Source organism: Silurus meridionalis, chromosome 12 (genome assembly GCF_014805685.1).
Source record: "Silurus meridionalis isolate SWU-2019-XX chromosome 12, ASM1480568v1, whole genome shotgun sequence".
Lineage (NCBI taxonomy): Eukaryota > Metazoa > Chordata > Actinopteri > Siluriformes > Siluridae > Silurus > Silurus meridionalis.
The window spans coordinates 10,854,823-10,874,753 of NC_060895.1; the positions used below are offsets into that span (position 1 = coordinate 10,854,823).

General features: G+C 38.0%; 2 protein-coding genes across 2 annotated transcripts; one reads left to right on the forward strand and one right to left on the reverse strand.

Moving 5' to 3' along the window:
• The first annotated feature begins 769 nt into the window (after positions 1 to 769).
• Positions 770 to 7,863, forward strand: klc3 (kinesin light chain 3). Its single transcript, XM_046862810.1, is given in 13 exon segments — positions 770 to 988; positions 1,616 to 1,846; positions 2,046 to 2,121; positions 2,892 to 2,942; positions 2,945 to 3,116; positions 3,220 to 3,307; positions 3,414 to 3,515; positions 4,601 to 4,774; positions 4,877 to 4,976; positions 5,275 to 5,324; positions 5,397 to 5,518; positions 6,978 to 7,044; positions 7,199 to 7,863. Coding segments are annotated over 13 exon segments (1,539 nt in total). The 3' UTR covers positions 7,286 to 7,863.
• A 538-nt stretch (positions 7,864 to 8,401) lies between these two features.
• On the reverse strand, positions 8,402 to 18,135 carry ercc2 (excision repair cross-complementation group 2). The gene is made up of 24 exons (XM_046862809.1): positions 18,027 to 18,135; positions 17,873 to 17,942; positions 17,683 to 17,782; positions 17,526 to 17,603; positions 17,301 to 17,363; positions 17,106 to 17,219; positions 16,835 to 16,951; positions 16,548 to 16,664; positions 15,720 to 15,843; positions 15,374 to 15,470; positions 15,100 to 15,233; positions 14,007 to 14,175; positions 12,157 to 12,275; positions 11,913 to 11,982; positions 11,677 to 11,746; positions 10,169 to 10,270; positions 10,022 to 10,085; positions 9,823 to 9,944; positions 9,644 to 9,736; positions 9,467 to 9,539; positions 9,288 to 9,358; positions 9,037 to 9,180; positions 8,807 to 8,950; positions 8,402 to 8,591 (listed from the first exon to the last, which is right to left on the reverse strand). The coding sequence occupies exons 2-24, from the start codon at positions 17,875 to 17,877 to the stop codon at positions 8,499 to 8,501; spliced, it is 2,283 nt and encodes a 760-aa protein (XP_046718765.1). The 5' UTR covers positions 17,878 to 17,942; positions 18,027 to 18,135; the 3' UTR covers positions 8,402 to 8,498.
• Between the last annotated feature and the right edge of the window lie 1,796 nt (positions 18,136 to 19,931).

A 19,931-nucleotide genomic window follows, 5' to 3' on the forward strand; every position in this document is an offset into this window, starting at 1 on the left:
ATTCAAATGTGTTTTTTGAACATCACAGTTCGGTTTCAGTCCCCATTTGCTGTTATAATAAGATCAACTCTTCTGGGAAGATATTCCATTAGATTCTGGAGTGTACAATGCATTTCAGGGTTGTTCAATAGGGTTGAGTTTAGCGCTCTATAGCTGGCTACTGAAGATCTATTCAAAATTAAATAAACCATATGTTCATGATGCTCATTTTGTGCACAGGGGGATTGCCATGCTGGAAAAGGTTTGAGAAATGCAATGCCACTGCATGCAAAGACATCCTGTACAATTGTGTACTTTTAACTTTGTGGTTACAGTTTTTGGAAGAACCACATGCTCTTTCAAAAATGTAGGTGTCCCAATAATTGTGTATTGTATTGTATTATCTTGAACAAAGAACTAAAACTGACAATAGTTTTAAAATAAATAAATCCAGCCGTGTTCTCATTGTTTAACTAGTGTAGATTTTAAGGCTATCCTGTATTTGTTAATTGTATGTTTGTAAACTACAACTACACTGTGCAAAAGGCACAGCAAAGTTGCTACTAAACAGCAATAAACTAAAAACTAACCAGGTGTTGGCAAGTTTTTGTTAGTATCCTGGAGAACCTGCTACTGTTCATGAGACTTTGATGGTCACCCTACTGTTTCTGCAGAAAAAATATACAGTTTATGTCCATAGTGTCAAAGTGCTAGAGGCATCTTAATGCATAAAGTGAAGTAGAGTGTCATACATTGCTTTACCTCTGTAGGGCTGAGTAAACCCAGAGCCATGCTGTCTGCCGAGGAGATCTTAAACAGCACAAAGCAGGTGATTGCAGGACTGGAGGCTCTGCGTGGAGAGAATCGCACTCTGCTGGACAACCTGCAGGGGACACTACTGAGTCAGACATCTAGTGACAACAGTGACAGCAACAGCCTAGAGGAGGAAAAGAGTGGCATCATTTTACAGTCCCTGGACAAAATAGATCTGGGATTAGGGGAGGCACAGGTGGGCTTTAGGAACAGTCACTGAATTCTGACATGCAGTCTATACTTTACTTAATTCATATGCCAAACATATAACACATATATAATGTCTATATTTGTTGTTTAAATACATTTTAGATTTTTAGATATGTTTATGCATCTATTTATATGTGTTTATGTCATGTTCAAGTCTTACTGTAGTACTTTTCAAGCTAAGTTACCTGGAATAGTAATGTAAATATTTACCTGTGTTGAGAAATGAATAAAAAAAAACCTGCTTATTTGTAACTCATATTAAATTAATTGCATTAATATGCAAACCAATAAAAATGTATTGTTTAACACAATCATTAATTCAAAAGATAAATTAATGAGTTAATTAATGAATATGATAAGATGTTTTTCAAACCAGCTTTTTATTTTTACTGTTTATACAGTTCATCCTTTCAGATCTAAGGCTCAAGAAAGGTCACGCATTACCAAAGTATGTGTGTGGATCAGACTGCACATATTTACCATTAAAATCTTGAGTGTAGGATAAGTTGTAATAGTTGTTGTTTACTGTACTGCTAAAGTATAGTAATATAATACTTAATATACTTACGGTCAAAGAGCATTTTGATGTTTTTCCCTTAACTCCTTACCTCAGATGATGATGGCTCTGTCAGCACACCTGGGTTCTCTAGAGGCAGAGAAGCAGAAACTGCGTGCTCAGGTGAGGCGGTTATGCCAGGAAAACCAGTGGCTGCGAGACGAGCTGGCTGGAGCTCAGCTGAAGCTGCAACAGTGCGAACAGGAAGTGGTGACACTCGAGGAGCAAAACAAACACCTGCAGTTCATGAGCAGTATCCGCAAGTACGACCAGGATGAACTATTACTGGTGAGAATCGAACACCAAAGAAAACGAAAGTATATTGGAGCACTACAATAATGTGCATATTTTTACTGAACATTACCAGCTAATACATATTAATGAATTTAAATATTAGTTTTGGTGGCTGATAAATGATGTATGTATCTAGTATGCTTTTTTGGGCTGTAGATTTGTATAAGAACATGTGATTGCTTTTGTCTAAAAGGAAGATAAAGACAGTTCCTCAGTTAAGGAGTCCCTTGACGATCTCTTTCCCACTGATGAAGAAGAGCAAACACACAGTAAGTGTTTCTCAGATTCTTCACACATCTTTAAAAAAGCATGAAATGTGATATCGTATATGCACCATAAAAAACACATATAAAATTGACAAGCAAGAGAGCACATTTCAAATGGTTCACAATACAATAACTAACAAGGTATAAATAACTAGGGTGAATATTATACTGAAGGTCAATACATAACAGTGTATCTCAAAATAATAAGGCGGAAGTATGAAAATTAATTACATTAAACATAACATGATGTAATACAATGTAATATGCAACATTTATAAATATGTGACTAATTAAAGGCCACTATGAGTTACTAAAACCGCTTCAGTGAGTCTTTGCATGGATTAATATAGTTCTAGAAATATACTCATGTGTTTGTATCAATGATGTTAAAGAGTTATATCAATCCAAAACATCCCATAGACATTCAGGTTGAGATCTAGTTACTTGAAGGCCGTAGCAGGTCTTTTATATATGCTCATCAAACCATTCAGCAAACCCTTGTGGAAAAGACCACATTTCATCCGGATAGAGAGGTTTCATTGGCAACAATTAGAAGAACTTTGGACTGATTAAAGTGATCCTTATCTTTAAGGAGACAAATAGATGAAAACCATGGTAGTGAAATTCTCACAGCATAATGTGTCCTCCATTATTTCCCTGAATGCTATACAGATTGCAGTATGTAGTACATGTAGTGTGGCAGTAGAGACCTCTTGTACCACAGGTCATTATCCGTTTTTGTTACTATTACTTTCGTCCTTTTGTGTTTGCAGTATCTCAGCCGCACCGCAGTGGCATAACTGCAGCCAACCAGGCAGGCTACGAGATCCTGCTAGACTTAGAACCCTACACAACCTGGTGATTCAGTACGCCTCTCAGGGCCGCTACGAGGTAGCCGTGCCTCTTTGCAAACAGGCTTTGGAGGACCTTGAAAAAACCTCTGGACACAGTCATCCAGATGTGGCCACTATGCTAAACATCTTAGCTCTCGTGTACAGGTGATCGACAGGCTAAAATCTCATCAGTCTCTATTGTTCATTCTTATCCCATCTTGTCAGCGTGTTTAGCAATGGGTTTGCGGCTTCTTTACACTATGTACAGGGACCAGAACAAATATAAAGAAGCTGCTACTCTGCTGAATGATGCATTGACAATACGTGAAGAGACACTTGGCATGGACCACCCAGCAGTATGTTCCTCTATATTTTCCCCTGTTATTACATTGTCATTGAGTGATATTATATCATACAATTAGAAAATCATTTGTCTAAGTGTGCTTGTGCAAATGTGTACAGGTTGCAGCTACTCTGAATAATCTGGCTGTACTCTATGGTAAAAGAGGGAAGTATAAAGAAGCAGAGCCTCTGTGCAAGAGAGCACTGGAGATAAGGGAAAAGGTAATACATTGAAGGCAAAAAATATATTTATATATTATTTTGCCGTTAACACTACATCAAATAGATTTTGCACTTTAAAATTTGTTAATTTTAAAAATGTTCTGTCATGTTCTTTTTTTTGTAGGACATAGATAGCTCAGTATTTATATATAGGACAGGGGCAAAGCTCATGATGGCAAATGGGTCTTTGCGGATGAACTTTAACACTTAATTGCTAAAACTGAGATGCACACTAATAACTAGAGTACTGTCTGATTTTGAAAGTTAATAATTTTAAGTCATGTAAACGGTACGTCGTGTCTTGAAAGTCTCTATGCATAAAGGAAACACTTTTTCAGACTTAGTTCCGATATGCTTTTAGCCTTTGACAGAAAAGTTCATGTGTACAGCACATGGATAATTTAGAGGAATGCATTCTAAATGCAATTACACTGCATAACACCAGATTTATAAAGAAAATTTTTTTTTTTTTTTAAGTGCTTATTTCTTCTAGTATGGAGACTTTTGGAACACCCTGTAGCAGAATTATATTAGCAGAAAATTAGAACGTTACTTTCTTTTACCTAGCTTAAAGCGGCTTTAAAAATAACAGCATAATGTGTCATTTTCAAACATGTCGTAATATCTAAACTAGTTAAGAGATTCGAGTCATTATTTGAAATCAGTATATTTAGATCAGCTGAGTTTAAAATCAAATGACAGGATACATAAATAACATAAGATTACAAATATAGGGTGTAAATTGTATGTCAATAAAGTAAAATACACAACTCAATTGTTAAAATGTTAACTGCCTAGTAGCTACTTGCAATTAAAAAGCAGCATTGCTCCCATTTGGTATATTAGCTTTCCTTCTTACACACCATTCATCTACATCTACATCTACATCTCTGTGTATCTGCCATTAACAAAGTCTGCACTTCTTGTCTTGAATACACCTCACTCTTAACCATTTATTAGTAGTCTTCTTTCGCTCTGACCTTCGTTTATGAAATAAGCCAAATGAGGCCATTTCTTCCAACAGACATCTCAGAGGTTTGTCATAACTTTCTTGCTATCGGAGGATAATATTGCTGTTTCTGTAGGTCCTCGGGAAAGACCACCCTGATGTAGCAAAGCAGCTCAATAATCTGGCTCTGCTGTGCCAGAACCAGGGAAAGTACCAGGAGGTGGAGGATTACTATAAAAGGGCCTTGCAAATTTACCAGAACCGGTTGGGCCCAGATGATGCTAATGTGGCCAAAACCAAAAATAACCTGGTAAGGACTAGTGATAGTTTTGGGTTAAGAGTCTTGTAATAAAAGGTGCTTGAGAGGAGAAATGTGTATGTTATATAGAGAATGTGTGTATTTAATTAACAGGCCTCATGCTACCTCAAGCAAGGAAAGTACAGACAAGCTGAAGCTCTGTATAAAGAGATCCTGACACGTGCTCATGAGAAGGAGTTCGGATCAGTGGAGGGTAAATTTCATCAAGTAATGTCAAATATGGTTTTAAATTAATGTTATGCACAGGTAACAGGTCAGTGATGGGTTTAAGACTGTACTGTGTATTAATGCAATAATGACTATGAGGTTAACATTCACACATTTCACAATGGAGGGGTTGTTAAATGGAAAACTAAGCTAAATCACTAGTGGAATAGTTCAAAATCTACTGTTTTCCTCTGTTGTCAAACATGTAGTTATGTAGTTGCACTATGGCCTCAGTGTTTTATGTTTGTGTTAAAATTCTTAAGTATTTATTCTCATACATGCAGGAGATGGAAGACCAGCTTGGGGACACACCCCAGAGGGAAGCCCTAGACAGGTACACTCAGAATTTGTACTCTCTTTGCCCCCTCCAAACCAGAATTCTAATATTATTTTATTTTGGCTGTAGGAAGGTTTGAGGCGCAGTGGTTCTTTCACAAAGCTTCGGGAATCTTTGAGGAGGAGCAGTGAAAAGCTGGTTCAGAAGTTGAAAGGGGCTGGAACACAAGAAACGGTGCCTCGCAATCCTGGGTACTTGTGTGTTCAATTATTTGGCCTACAGATTATTGGCATTGGCGCATGTTGTATATTAAATACACTTATTGTGCACTTTATTAGAAGCACCTCGACACATGCTCATCAATGCAGTTATCTCATCTGCCAATCATTGCTAGTGACAAATGGGTTTAGTGGTGGACAGTAACGAAGTAAATGTAATCCATTACTGTACTTAAGTAGCTTTTTCATGTATCTGTACTTTACTGAAGTGTTTCCATTTGGGGAGGCTTTTACTTTGACATTTTTTTTTACATCAACTACATTTCGTAAAATTAGTTGTTCCTTTTTATTTATCAGTGGATTAAAGCTTAACTGGTCGAGCGCACAGCAAGCCACCAATCAGGGTCAAGCTCGTGCTCTGTTTTGAACTTGTTTTTATTGCCTCTTGGTGGTGGCACCAACATACAGTCCAACGTCAGTTCAACAGCAAGCAGAAAGTTTTGAGAATAATAAACAGTGAAGAAACTCTTGACTCTAACTTGCCACAACACCTGTGGCCTTATTTACAAAAATATTTTAAAGTAGTTGAAAAGAAGGTTTTGGGCTCATGATCATTTTAATAGATATCAATCAGTGATCAGCTCATTAATATCATTCTATTAATAGATGGGTGTGCTGAGAGTAACATTAGAGTCTTTCCACATAAACTAAGTTGATTAAGCAAAGGCTCTTGTAACAAAAATAATAATAGGAACATTATAGCCATAATAAATCATAGTACTTTGGATACTTACGTACAATTGAAGGCAAATACGTTTGTACTTTTACTCAAGTGAAAGTTTAAAGGGAGCACTTTTACTTTTACTGGAGTAATATTTTACCAAGTAAAATACTTTTCTACTTTAACTCAAGTACATGGTTGGTGGACTTCGTCCACCACTGGTTAGTGGTTAAATTGTTTAAAAAATTGCTGATCTCCTAGGATTTAAATGCACAAGAGTCTTTAAAATTTACTCAAAATGGTAAAATACACAAAAAACATCCAGGAAGTGGCAGATTGTAACATCTTGTTGGTGAGAGAGGTCAACAGAGAATGATCAGACTGATTTGCGGTGACAGAAAGGCTACAGTTACTCAGATAACCACTCTTTATAAGTGTGGGGAGCAGAAATGCAGTTCAGAATGTAGGACAAATCAAACTTTGAGGTGGATTAGCTACAACAGCAATAGAAGACTATGCCCTGTTTTAGCCAATAACAGAAATCTAAAGTAGCAGTGGACACAGGCTCACCAAAACCAGACATTTTCCACACAACCAGACGAGTGGAAAAACTTGCCTGGTGTGAACTCAATTCAGCACCACTTAGTCAGGTTCACACAAACCAGAATCGGAGGAATTTTTACATTTTGTACATTTTACAAGTTTTGAGTGCTCAGCTTATGTATGTGCAGGGCTTTTGTAAAAAAAAAATACTTTTTTTTTTTGTGACAGAATGAAAAGAGCAAATTCCCTCAATTTCCTGAATGTAGGAGTAAGGGAGAGTCAGGACACCATAAGGGTAAGAACTCACCAATACACTGCAACTTTTTCCACATCAGTACTTCATAAGAGTTTAAATTATGCCAGTTCACCTGTAAGCAGTGCATGCATGAACAGTGTATTTTAACAGCATGTAATCAGTCAGTTTTCCTGTCTTTTATTCCTATGTCCAGAATCTCAACAGGCTGACAGACAGTCGTGCTCTCAGCTCCAGCACTCAGAGTTTAGCTCGCCGGAGCTCTTTAAGTGGAGAAGGTTAATCCATTCTAGCCAAGGTCCTAACTCCTGTGTCCATAATACAACACTAAGTACGTTTATAACCAACATAGTATTTATTTCTGATGAAGTTGACTATACTAGTCTTATCTTTCTGAGCCTGGGAATCTATTGCACTGTAACATTTTAACTTATTACATACTGCTGTACCTAAAATGTTCATTTCACTGAATTATTACAGGTAAGCATTAGTTTTTTCTATTTATATAGAATTTTGTTATGGTTTGCATTCCAAAGTAATAATAAATGGTATTGTTAAATCTAATATATAACATTGCGATACAAAAAACTTCAGATTTAAATAGGGTTTGATTAATTTACGGGAGATTGTGCTAGATTTTGCAAGTGTGTTTGAAAACCAGAATACAATGTAGGTTACTCAAAGTTAGTTGCAATTTTGTAAATGGTATTAAAACATTTTTTTAATGGTACAAGCATCCGAGCTACAAATTGGTTTTACATTTTATCATCGTCTAATCTAATACATTAATTTACTTGGAACAGTTCATGTACAAACTCCATATGCTGAAGAACAAAATAAACTTTTATTTATCATTCACAATACTTCATCAATTCATTCGAATGCTATGATAAGCTATAGTATAAATCTGCCTGCTAAAAATCAATGAATGCTGGAGCACCACGAATGGAATTTGAACCTGCTCACTGGTTCATTGTTTAATGGAAAGAGGAGGAAATCGCTGCACGCATTTAAATTTGCTCAGGGTCTCACCTGCTACAGTTTGGATAGTTCTATAGGACAGTAGGAATGAAGTGACTTTCAGCCATTGACCTTTTATTGACAGATTAAAAGTTAAAATCCTGGGGATGACACGGCTTTCTTTGGCCAGAGGTTTATGTAGACAGATCTGGTTGTGGTTTTTGAGCACTCTGACAGTGACCAATTCATGGCAGCTTTGAGCTCATGTATGTGGTAGAGGTGTGCCTGAGCACAAATGGCATTTTGAAGATGTGTTGTAATAACTAAAGAGTGAATAGGAATTAACAAAATTGGGTAAAAAAAAATTAATTAAAAAAAATTATAAAATAAGATGCAGTAAGTTATTCCGTGTAATAAAGTGAACAGTAATGCCAGTCGGTTTGTAGAAATAATCAGTATTTATTACTGACATTGATGAAAAACATTTTTAAAATATGTACAAGTGTCAAAGGTTAAGTGATTTTTGATGACAAACATTAGGCCTGATGAGCAATCTGAGAGATCTTTTGCAGCATTTCCTCTGACTGCAGCTGTTCCAGGGTCAGCAGAGACAGGCCTAACTGATCCTCCTGTAAAACATACAAAGTAAATAATGATCCATCACCATTTCCGAAAAGCATCATCTGTAAGCATAACCAACAAACAATACATCTCATTTAGATGTACTCATTTCCCAAAGAAATCAGATTTTGTTATCGTACATAGAATTGGACTTTTAGTGTTGCTTTTTTGGGTCAGTGTCTTTACAGCAGGTTGGATGTTTTAAAGAGGAAATTGGACTTACCCGTTTAAATGGCTGTGCCATCTGCCGCAGAAAGTGCTTGGAAAGCTGCACCGTCTCATCAATGGTCAGGTTAAGGCTGCCGTCTGTGATGTGTTCCTGTATCCAGCGGGGAAGTTTGCCACGCTTGTCGGCTCTGGCGTAACGCTGAGGGTGAGAACCAGAGAGCTTAGATAATTTGAGTGAGGAGTCTAACCTTACTTAAACATTTAACACAACAAAGAAATGTTCACCTTGTCTGCAAAGATCATGAGGCCATAGTCGGTCTTGCCTCGAATGGCTCTGCCTACACACTGAGCTGCATGTCGCATCGCATCAAAAGTCAGGAAGTCGTTCTCGCGGATTTGAAACTGGTCTCGCAGATACTCCAGACGTGCCTGATTGAGCCAGTAACAGAGGAATAAATCATTTCATAGCTGATTTCAAGCATAAATTGTCAGAAACTGGGACATGATACAGGCTGCAGTGTGACAAAATGATTGACCTTAAGTATTCGACTTTGAGTGTAGACATAAGGCACTCCAAACATGATCACAGCTCGTCCAAAGTGATGAACTAGGGGTCAATCAGAGGAAACATAAATACAGTATCACTGTAAAAAAAAGGTATTATTCAACTAAAGGACAAGAAGTCAGAACGAAGATATATTGGCAAGATACTCACCAAAATCTATCCCTTCAGACACTTTACCTCTAGCCACAGACAGCAGGATGGCCCCTCTGCCATTTTCACATGCCTGAAACACCAGATTTTGAGCAGTCAGAAGCACTACACATTTTATATGATTATATACAGTGAATATTTTCATACTAAGTGACACTTTAGACAATTTCTCTTGACCTCTTGGTACTTCTCTAGAGCCATACTGGTCTCTGCTGCATCTTGTGTTTCAATAAAAATAAGCTTGTTCCTCTGGATGTTTTCCAGAATTCCCTACAGCCAAAGACAAGAACTATTTTTCAAAATGCACAAGTATCTGAAAATTACACAATTAATTGCTGAATTTGTTGTTTCCATACCTGCTCATACCATGAGGCTACAATGTTCTCCATGTAAACATAGCTGGTGAAAAATGCAACAATCCCATCAGGTACAACGCCAGACATTTCCAGAAGCAGGTTCCCATAATTCCGGATCACCGCTGTGGGACACACAGTGTATTACCACAATGTTTTACATTCCGATAATTAATTTAAAAAATAAAATAAAAACACTCACCAAAATCTTCCCTGGTCTCAAATTTGGAACTCATAGCAACTTGGTCATTTCCACGCCCAACAATCTGAGACACATTTTTTGAATATTCAGTTGTAAGACATGAAATATCCTTTAAACAACTACATTCATTTCAAAAGTCTTACTCACAAGAGGGCAAAGGCAGGTGCGTGCCAGTGTCATGGTAAAGGATGCCATGGTAACTGGGTGAAAGTCCAAGATTCTGGGATAGATTTCCAGTGGAGAAAGAGTCTTGTGAGAGGAAAATTAAGACAAGGTTATTCCAGGTTTTTTCAGATACTTGTAGTTCAAATACACAGGTTTAAAAAAAAGTTGTATAAATCTGATAGCGGCTGTTGCTACAATGTATTTGCTGTACTAAATAGATATATTATTCAGATAATTTTAATCGTGTATTAACAATCAAAATAAACTGATTGTAATATGTAACCCGTGGGGAACATGATACAGTACATGGCATAACACTAAAAAGGAGTCCTCACATTATAAAATTAAAAGAAATACAACAGGCTTTTTATGCTTATCCAGGTGTTATTAATAGACTATGTAATGTAGAAGGTATCTTTATCCTGAGCAGAAAACCTGAAATCAACCAAAGGTACACCCTAAAGAAATGTCTTACACAATGTAAAAACTGGGACCACTGGTTAGGGCACTGTACAGGGTTCAGCCTGATGAGGTGAACACCATTTGAGTAATGTATTCTTAAGGGTTTACATGGTCACATTTAGAATCTCTTAAACTCGAAAAAATGTCTGGGTTGTCACTTCTCATTTGGCTAATCCAACATGCCAGACATACAGATGGGCAATCGCTGGCTAATACATCATTTAACTGCAACCAGCATGCTGTTTAGTCTGACCGGTTCAGGCCACATTCAGGTCTGAGCCAGGATCCAAACCTGCCAGGATTCTGTAGCATGGTTATTAGTGGCTACCCACTCAGCATAACACTGAACACGAGGGCAGTCCAACCCAAGTGCAGAAAATCTGATGGTTTTGCAGAGCTAATACCCAATCAAAAACAAATGCTAAAAACTAAAAATAGAAGGTTTAGTACTACAGGGTAGGAAAGTACCGATTTTATGACAGCAGCGCAATGCCACAAGCCCAAGTGGTCAACTAGTTGGTGAGGAATGTATTCAAATGTGTAAACACAGAGCGGGGAACGACTGCATAGGAAAAATGAGTGGTATGTGCCGCAGTCACCAACCTCTATGAAGCAAATAAAGATAAATGTTTTAAGAAGTAAAGTTTATTCACCAGTAGAAATGAATAAGAGGATATCATCCCAATCTTTGAAAGATAAGATGTCTTAAGCTACAAGCTAATAATTTGCTGTATTTTATTCACAGTCTTGGAAAAAGGTAAATGATCGCTGAATGATGGCAGTAATTATAGCAAATACTGGATCATATTATTTCATGAGGTTGTTGAGAAAAATCTTGTGAAAACACAATCATCAAATGGTATTTAGTAGTTGCACAGGTGTGGAAGTTTGTTTTGTATCTCAAAAATTGTCATTGCATGTTTTGCTCTCACAGATAGCTGTGGAATTGTCAGGATTTACACTTGCATTCTATTACAGCAGGTCAGAAGGTTTTCAGGAGAAGAGATAATATAGAAAAGGCAATTTACCCCTGAAGTGATGATGACTGACTGGAACCGCTCAAACACAGGCTTTATAGCGATAGAGGGGTCCATGCAACTGTTGAAAACACAGATCACATTATATAAATCTATTCACACAAAACCAAAAAGTACTTTATTAATTTACAATGGAAATTAATACCAATCTTAATTCATATCTATTGAACACAGTAAAGCAGAAATGCTCAATCTTTTAGGAGTCTGAATGAATGAATGTTACCAACCTAAAATGTAGAACGGGATTAGCGATTGTGGGTGTTCTGTCTTCAAATGGTTCAATGATTATTGTGAAGCCTGAAAAAAAGGAGAAAAGAAGTAAACTCAAGACAGCTAGGAAAAAAAAAAAATATATATATATATATATATATATATATATATATATATATATATATATATATATATATATATATATATATATATATAGTTAGTACTGCAAACTGAAAACAGGTTAGATTTTTTTCTTTTTACCTTTGCTATAGGTGCTGACAAGAGTAGCAAAGTGGGAGATCAGAGTAATAGCAGAGAAGTCAGCAATATCTGCAATCTCCAGAGTTCTCAATAATGAGCGAAGCCTCTCTGCACAGAATCTATAGAGAGGGAAATAAAAATCACATGCATCAAGTAATAATGCAGGTTCTATTAAATATTGAGTATATACAGTGAGGAAAATAAGTATTTGAACACCCTGCTATTTTGCAAGTTCTCCCACTTAGAAATCATGGAGGGGTCTGAAATTGTCATCGTAGGTGCATGTCCACTGTGAGAGACATAATCTAAAAAAAAAAAAAATCCAGAAATCACAATATATTATTTTTACTATTTATTTGTATGATACAGCTGCAAATAAGTATTTGAACACCTGAGAAAGTCAATGTTAATATTTGGTACAGTCGCCTTTGTTTGCAATTACAGAGGTCAAACGTTTCCTGTAGTTTTTCACCAGGTTTGCACACACTGCAGGAGGGATTTTGGCCCACTCCTCCACACAGATCTTCTCTAGATCAGTCAGGTTTCTTCCAAAGATTCTCTATTGGGTTTAGGTCTGGAGACTGGCTAGGCCACGCCAAAACCTTGATATGCTTCTTACAGAGCCACTCCTTGGTTATCCTGGCTGTGTGCTTCGGGTCATTGTCATGTTGGAAGACCCAGCCTCGACCCATCTTCAATGCTCTAACTGAGGGAAGGAGGTTGTTCCTCAAAATCTCGTAATACATGGCCCCGGTCATCCTCTCCTTAATACAGTGCAGAAAAACACCCCCAAAGCATGATGCTACCACCCCCATGCTTCACAGTAGAATTGGTGTTCTTGGGATGGTACTCATCATTCTTCTTCCTCCAAACACGTTTAGTGGAATTATGACCCAAAAAATTCTATTTTGTCTCATCTGACCACATGACTTTCTCCCATGACTCCTCTGGATCATCCAAATAGTCATTGGCAAACTTAAGACGTGCCTGGACATGTGCTGGTTTAAGCAGGGGAACCTTCCATGCCATGCATGATTTCAAACCATGACGTCTTAGTGTATTACCAACAGTAACCTTGGAAACGGTGGTCCCAGCTCTTTTCAGGTCATTGACCAGCTCCTCCCGTGTAGTTCTGGGCTGATTTCTCACCTTCCTTAGGATCATTGAGACCCCACGAGGTGAGATCTTGCATGGAGCCCCAGTCCGAGGGAGATTGACAGTCATGTTTAGCTTCTTCCATTTTCTAATGATTGCTCCAACAGTGGACCTTTTTTCAGCAAGCTGCTTGGCAATTTCCCCATAGCCCTTTCCAGCCTTGTGGAGGTGTACAATTTTGTCTCTAGTGTCTTTGGACAGCTCTTTCGACCTGGCCATGTTAGTAGTTGGATTCTTACTGATTGTATGGGTGGACAGGTGTCTTTATGCAGCTAACGACCTCAAACAGGTGCATCTAATTTAGGATAATATATGTAGTGGAGGTGGACATTTTAAAGGCAGACTAACAGGTCTTTGAGGGTCAGAATTCTAGCTGATAGACAGGTGTTCAAATACTTATTTGCAGCTGTATCATACAAATAAATAGTTTTAAAATCATATATTGTGATTTCTGGATTTTTTTTTTAGATTATGTCTCTCACAGTGGACATGCACCTACGATGACAATTTTAGACCCCTCCACAAGTGGGAGAACTTGCAAAATAGCAGGGTGTTCAAATACTTATTTTCCTCACTGTAAGTATAGTCAGATAAAGTGAGTATTATGCTAGTGTAAGGACAGGAATCCTTTCTTTTTCCCTGAGATTGCAGGAGCACGCATGAGAAACAAGATGCTGTACTGAGGCACGTCTCACCTGAGGGGCTTCCGGTCGATGCAGACCTTTTCAAATATGTCTTTTAGGAACTGAGGAGAACTCTCTTGCACAACGTGATGGATGCGAAGCCGAGACTTGAGGTACTCCAGGAAACGCTTCATGAAGCCTATAAAGTGCTCTGCTGTGCGGATATTGCCTGGGACAGCCTCTGCAGTGAGAGAACATGACACAAAACAAAGAGGTTTTATTTAATGGAAGTATATTACAATTTACATCGTTTATAAAGGAAGAGCCTTTATTGGAAAAATATTATATTTATATACAATGTCTTCACGTCTTGTACATTATATGGCCAAAATTTAGGAAGAACTGACAAAAATGGCCATAAAACCTGTCCCTTTTTTGCTGTTTTAATAACCTCCACTCTAATGAGAAGGCTTTCCACTAGATTTAGGAGCCTTGCTGTGTGGATTTGTGCTCCTTCTGCCACAAGAACATTAGTGAAGTCGAGTAGTGAGGCTGGGTTAGTACTGTGAAGTACTTAGAACTTGGCCACTCAATTTTAAATTATGTAGTACAAAACACGAAAAAACATTGTGTCCCACTTTATGGCAACAGATTTTGGGAAACGTTGTGTGTAAATTATATAATATATATATATATATATATATATATATATATATATATATATATATATATATATATATAAAACAAAAAAAACAAAAAAAAAAAAGCTTCAGGTATCTGCTTCATGTGACACGTCTAAAACACTTTGGAAATGCATCTGTTGTTAACTGGCCTTTGATATGACTGACTGACTCCAAATGCCACATTTAATCACCCAGTGTAGAAATCTACAAAAACAAGTGATGAAAGAATAAACATGCATGATCTTAGAAAATATATGTCTTCCAACAGACTGGCAGAGTAAAGAAACTGTGATAGGAATTAATAAAAAAATTATCATTAGGAAACACAAATCACATTAGAATCAGATTGGAGAATTGTTGCATTTATTATAATGTAAAATGAATAATAATGTGGTTTGGGGTGGAATAAAAATGCAGATAAGGTGTGGGTAGGAACTGGGTATGACACCTCTGCCTTAGAAACTGTATGAAGACAAACTGACCTTGGAGGATTTCATCCGGGAGTACTGGATTAGACAAGTAGACATCGGTTTCTCTTGCAACATTCGCTTCTTTTAGTCCCTCCACTAATCTCATGTACTCCTCTTTTAGTTTAGCAGCATCAGTTTCCTTTATCCTTCAAGAGAAATACCACTGAATGGAAAAAAGTATCCTAACACTGTTTCACATATGATGTGCTGCATCTACAAGCACATAAATGCCAAGACCCAACAGTTCTGAAATAAACTGACCACCAGCTAAATGAACTAAATTCACCTTTGGATTGTATTCTGCAGCGTGTCCATGTTGGCCTGACTGCGGTCCAGTGTCCTCCTGGTGATGTTGACACTCATCGAGTCAATGCACACGTTATCTGGGAGGACAAGAGTATATAGGTAGGAAGGAGAAACTTTGTTTACAGTTTACAGATAATCATTGCACTAATTATTCCACTCAACACATCTCGTCGATGTGCACTGTTCTGTGACTCTTTTGTTTGCACTCATTTTACATTGTCATGCTTTTACACTATGTTGCCTTTCTTCTCTGCCAAAGTCTCATGAATACCTTTAAATGTATACAATATATATAAAAAAGACTGACTTGATTTAACCCGACTTACCAATGTTGTGAGCTTCATCAAATACTACAACAGATTTCTTTGCCAGTTCTTTGGAGACCAGGTCTGCGATTTTCGGGTCCAGAAGGTAATGGTAACTGTAAACCACTATATTAGCATGAAGCAGCTGATAAAGAAACAGATGAAATGATCATACATTGACCATGCTGACCACACTGACCAATCTAATTATGAAGCAGTGCATTTGAAAAGTAATTACATTTTAGGCATTAGTATATCTAAAACATTTTATTTCGTGATGTATGTGAGCTTCTTAAATTAGTTATAATCAACATCAAATCCAAATACATATACAGTCCTTTTCAAAAGTATTGGAACAGCAAGGCCATTTATTTTTATTTTCTGTTACATGCTGAAGAGTTTTCAGGTATAGAAAAGCAAAATAAATAAATTAATAATAATAATAATAATTTAAGATACAGTTTGGTGATGTCAGTGAGTCACAGACTTGCTGCAGTTTTTTGCAAGCAAGGAATAAGAAACCAAATATTGCATGTTATTTTCTTTCAAATCAATGGTTCTTATACTTTGGCTCACCTAGAAAGTGCGTTGTTCGAAACTGTTTAAAACATCTCAATGTAAATATTAGGAAATTGTTTATCTTTTGATCTCAAACCCAATAGTTTTTAGGATACAGCAGAACTGGGAGGGGACTATCAGTGGGGGCTGTATACTCATATGTGTTTGCTTTAAACATAATGTATCAAATGCCAAATCATGACAAGTCTTGCTCTCCACAATATCTAAAATGTATATCCGTTTATAATAAGATAACAAGATAGGAGTACATCCATCATACAAAATACATACCGAGTAGCGTGCTAGGTAGTACGGACACCAGCCTTTCCTCCGTCCAAAGTCTTTAAGGTCGTCTAGATTATAAATTCCAGGAGGAATTGGCACCTGCCTGCCCACAGCATCAAACTCCTTTTAATGCAGGAAAAAAGAAATAAACAATAAATGTGGCCAATGATTAGAAATAACTTATGAAACAAATCCTATTAGTGTATATCAAAATGATTACAAAAAGTTTTACTAAATAAAAGATCAACCTCAAATCATAATCATGAACTATGCATTCATTGCCAACCCTTTACCTCATAAAAGCGACAGGCAGGTTGGCTGGGGTTACTGTGACGTTGCGCACGAATGTACGATGCTGTCAGACTGTGACATTTTCCATCCACCTCTTTTCCAAAGCGCAGAGAGCTCACCTGTAAGCATGTGCATTACGGATCAGTCTCTCAGAAACACCATCAGCTTCAGAACATCTAGAATGATTGAACCGCCTCTTGGATCTAAAAACATTTTTTTTTTCCACATGCAGTTAGCCTTTTTTTTGTTTAATGACCACAATGATATACTTACTTCAGGATGAATGCACAGATTCTTTCTTGAAGAAAGTGCTAAAGCAAGGAAGTGATTTTCCCCTCCTGCTTCCTTTGCATAGTATTCCATTAGTTTTCTCAGCTCCTCTACCACCTAAAAAACAGAAGATGAGCATCATTCAAACCTGCAATGGCACGAGCAATGAGTGCACTATTACACCAATCCCTTATGTACCTTCTCTATCTCAGGTACAGTTCGAGAGCAGTAAATCAACTTGGTCACTTCGAGAGGGTACACCTGTCACAAACAATCACAAACACTTTATTATTTATATAAAGTTCATCTTGCTCAACAGCAACAAAATTAAAAGTTTAAATATATATATATATATATATATATATATATATATATATATATATATATATATATATATATATATAGGATTCCACCAGTCCTCACCCTCTGATAAGCTACAATCAAAGACAGAAGAGATATAGTTTTTCCAGTCCCTGAGGGCATCTCCAGAACACCATGCCCCTGTGGTGAGACACAACATCAGGTAAGAGAACGTGGTTCTGTAAATCAGTAGAAAATGAAGAACATGTACAGGATCTACCTTGGCATCCAGGGTCCTTTTGAGTTCCAGCATGTAAGAGTACTGTTCTGGGTAGATGTAGTCATACGGGAAATAAACCAACAACCCTTCAATATTCAACCTACAAGGAAGATCAACACAATCAAGAGGATTATAGTGATGCTTTAGTGAAGGCACTGAGGCTGTAATAGCCAGTAGTTGGCGTCCTTACTTCATGGTTGTTGTTGGCAGATTGTTGTATCACACTTGTAGTTTTACTTCCTTTGCTGTGTTTTCTGCAGCTGGACAACAGATACGGTGTCAGAATTCCACAAAGCGATCAGGGTTTGGTTACATCACATCTGAATTAACGACTCTTGTCAAACCTGCGCATCACCGTGGAGGTTCCTCACTCTGTTGTTTGAGCCGCACGGTGTCGCTTCCTTTACGCGTCATCATCGTCCGCGATTCTGATTGGCTGATCTGGTGTAAACTCGGTGTCTGATTGGATCGTATAAAGTTTACACAATCAGACCAAACTAATCAAAGTGGGAATTAGAAAAGAAACGTGTGGGGAGGAAAAAGCAGAATTATCACATTCCCTCTTATCTCTACTCTAATCAGATCTGTTGTATAATGTGTGTTTAATTTTATTATATAAAATATATTTGGTTTATTATGTTTGGACATGTGCGGAGGAGGGACATGGGGTATATCGGTAGGAGAATGCTGAGAATGGAGCCACCAGGAAGGAGGAAAAGAGGAAGACCAAGGAGGAGGTTTATGGTTGTGGTGAAGGAAGACATACAGGTAGTTGGTTTAAAAGAGGCAGATGTAGAGGACAGGGCAGTGGAGACGTATGATCCGCTGTGGCGCCCCCTAATTGGAGAAGCCGAAAGGAGAAGAAGATATAATAAAAGGCATTAAATCTCTAACCTCGTGGCTCCAATTAATAAATATAATTATTTACTTATACATGCATATACATTATATGTATTTATTTAGCACAAAAATTTGGCCGTTAGATAATTAATAGATCTCCTTCTTCTTTCGGCTTCTCCCATTAGGGGTCGCCACAGCAGTAATCCGTCTCCATACACCCCTGTCCTCTACATCTGCCTCTTTCAAAACAACTACCTGCATGTCTTCACTCACCACATCAATAAACCTCCTCCTTGGCCTTCCTTTTTTCTTCCTTCCTGGTGGCTCCATCCTCAACATTCTCCTACTGATATACCCTATTTCCCTCCTCTGCACATGTCCAAACAACCTCAATCGCGCCTCCCTCACCTTGTCTCCAAAACGTCCTACATGCCCTGTTCCTCTAATAAACATAATCCTGTCCATCCTCATCACTCTAATGAAAACATCTTCATCTTCATCTCCATCTCCTGTCTTTTAGTTAATGGCACTGTCTCTAAACCATACAACATTGCAGGTCAGACCACAGTACTACAAACTTTCCCTTTCACCCCTGGATATACTCTTCTATCACAAATCACTCCTGCTATCACCTTTCTCCACCCACTCCACCCTGCCTGCACTTTTTTCTTCACTTCTCTAACACACTCTCTATTATTTTGCACTGTTGACCCCAGGTACTTGAACTCCACCTTCACTACCTCTTCTCCCTGCAATCACACCACTCCACTGCCCTCCCTCTCATTTACACACATGTACTCTGTCTTACTCCTACTGACTTTCATTCCCCTTCTCTCCAGCACATATCTCCACCTCTCCATGCTCTTCTCAACCTGCTCCCTACTCTCACCACAAATCCCAATATCATTCGCAAACATCATAGTCCACGGAGACTCCTGTCTGACCTCGTCTGTCAACCTGTCCATCACCACTGCAAACAGGAAAGGGCTCAGAGCCGATCCCTGATGCAGTCCAACCTCCACCTTGAACCAGTCAGTCTTACCTACTGCACACTTCACTGCTGTCACACTGTCCTCATACATGTCCTGCACCACCCTCACATACTTCTCTGCCAAACAAGACTTCCACAAACAATACCACAACTCCTCTCTCGGCACCCTGTCGATTTCTCTAAATCCACTAACACACAATGCAACTCCTTCTGACCTTCTCTATACCTCTCCATCAACATTCTTAAAGCAAAGAATTCGTCTGTGGTGCTCTTCCTTGGCATGAAACCATACTGTGGCTCACCTCTTCTCTCACCTTCCTCAACTCTTATACGTCACCAAAAAAAAAAAAACATGCCAAATCGAACATGCGGACCATGAATACGGATGATCCGCTGTGGCGACCCCTAATGGGAGAAG

Coding starts and splice junctions, on each gene's coding strand:
- ercc2 (XM_046862809.1), bottom strand. Junction 12,276..14,006: donor ATCGACCGGAAGCCCCTCAG/GTGAGACGTGCC, acceptor CCCTCTCTATAG/ATTCTGTGCAGAGAGGCTTC. Junction 9,181..9,287: donor CTCAAAGTCGAATACTTAAG/GTCAATCATTTT, acceptor TGGCTCAATCAG/GCACGTCTGGAGTATCTGCG.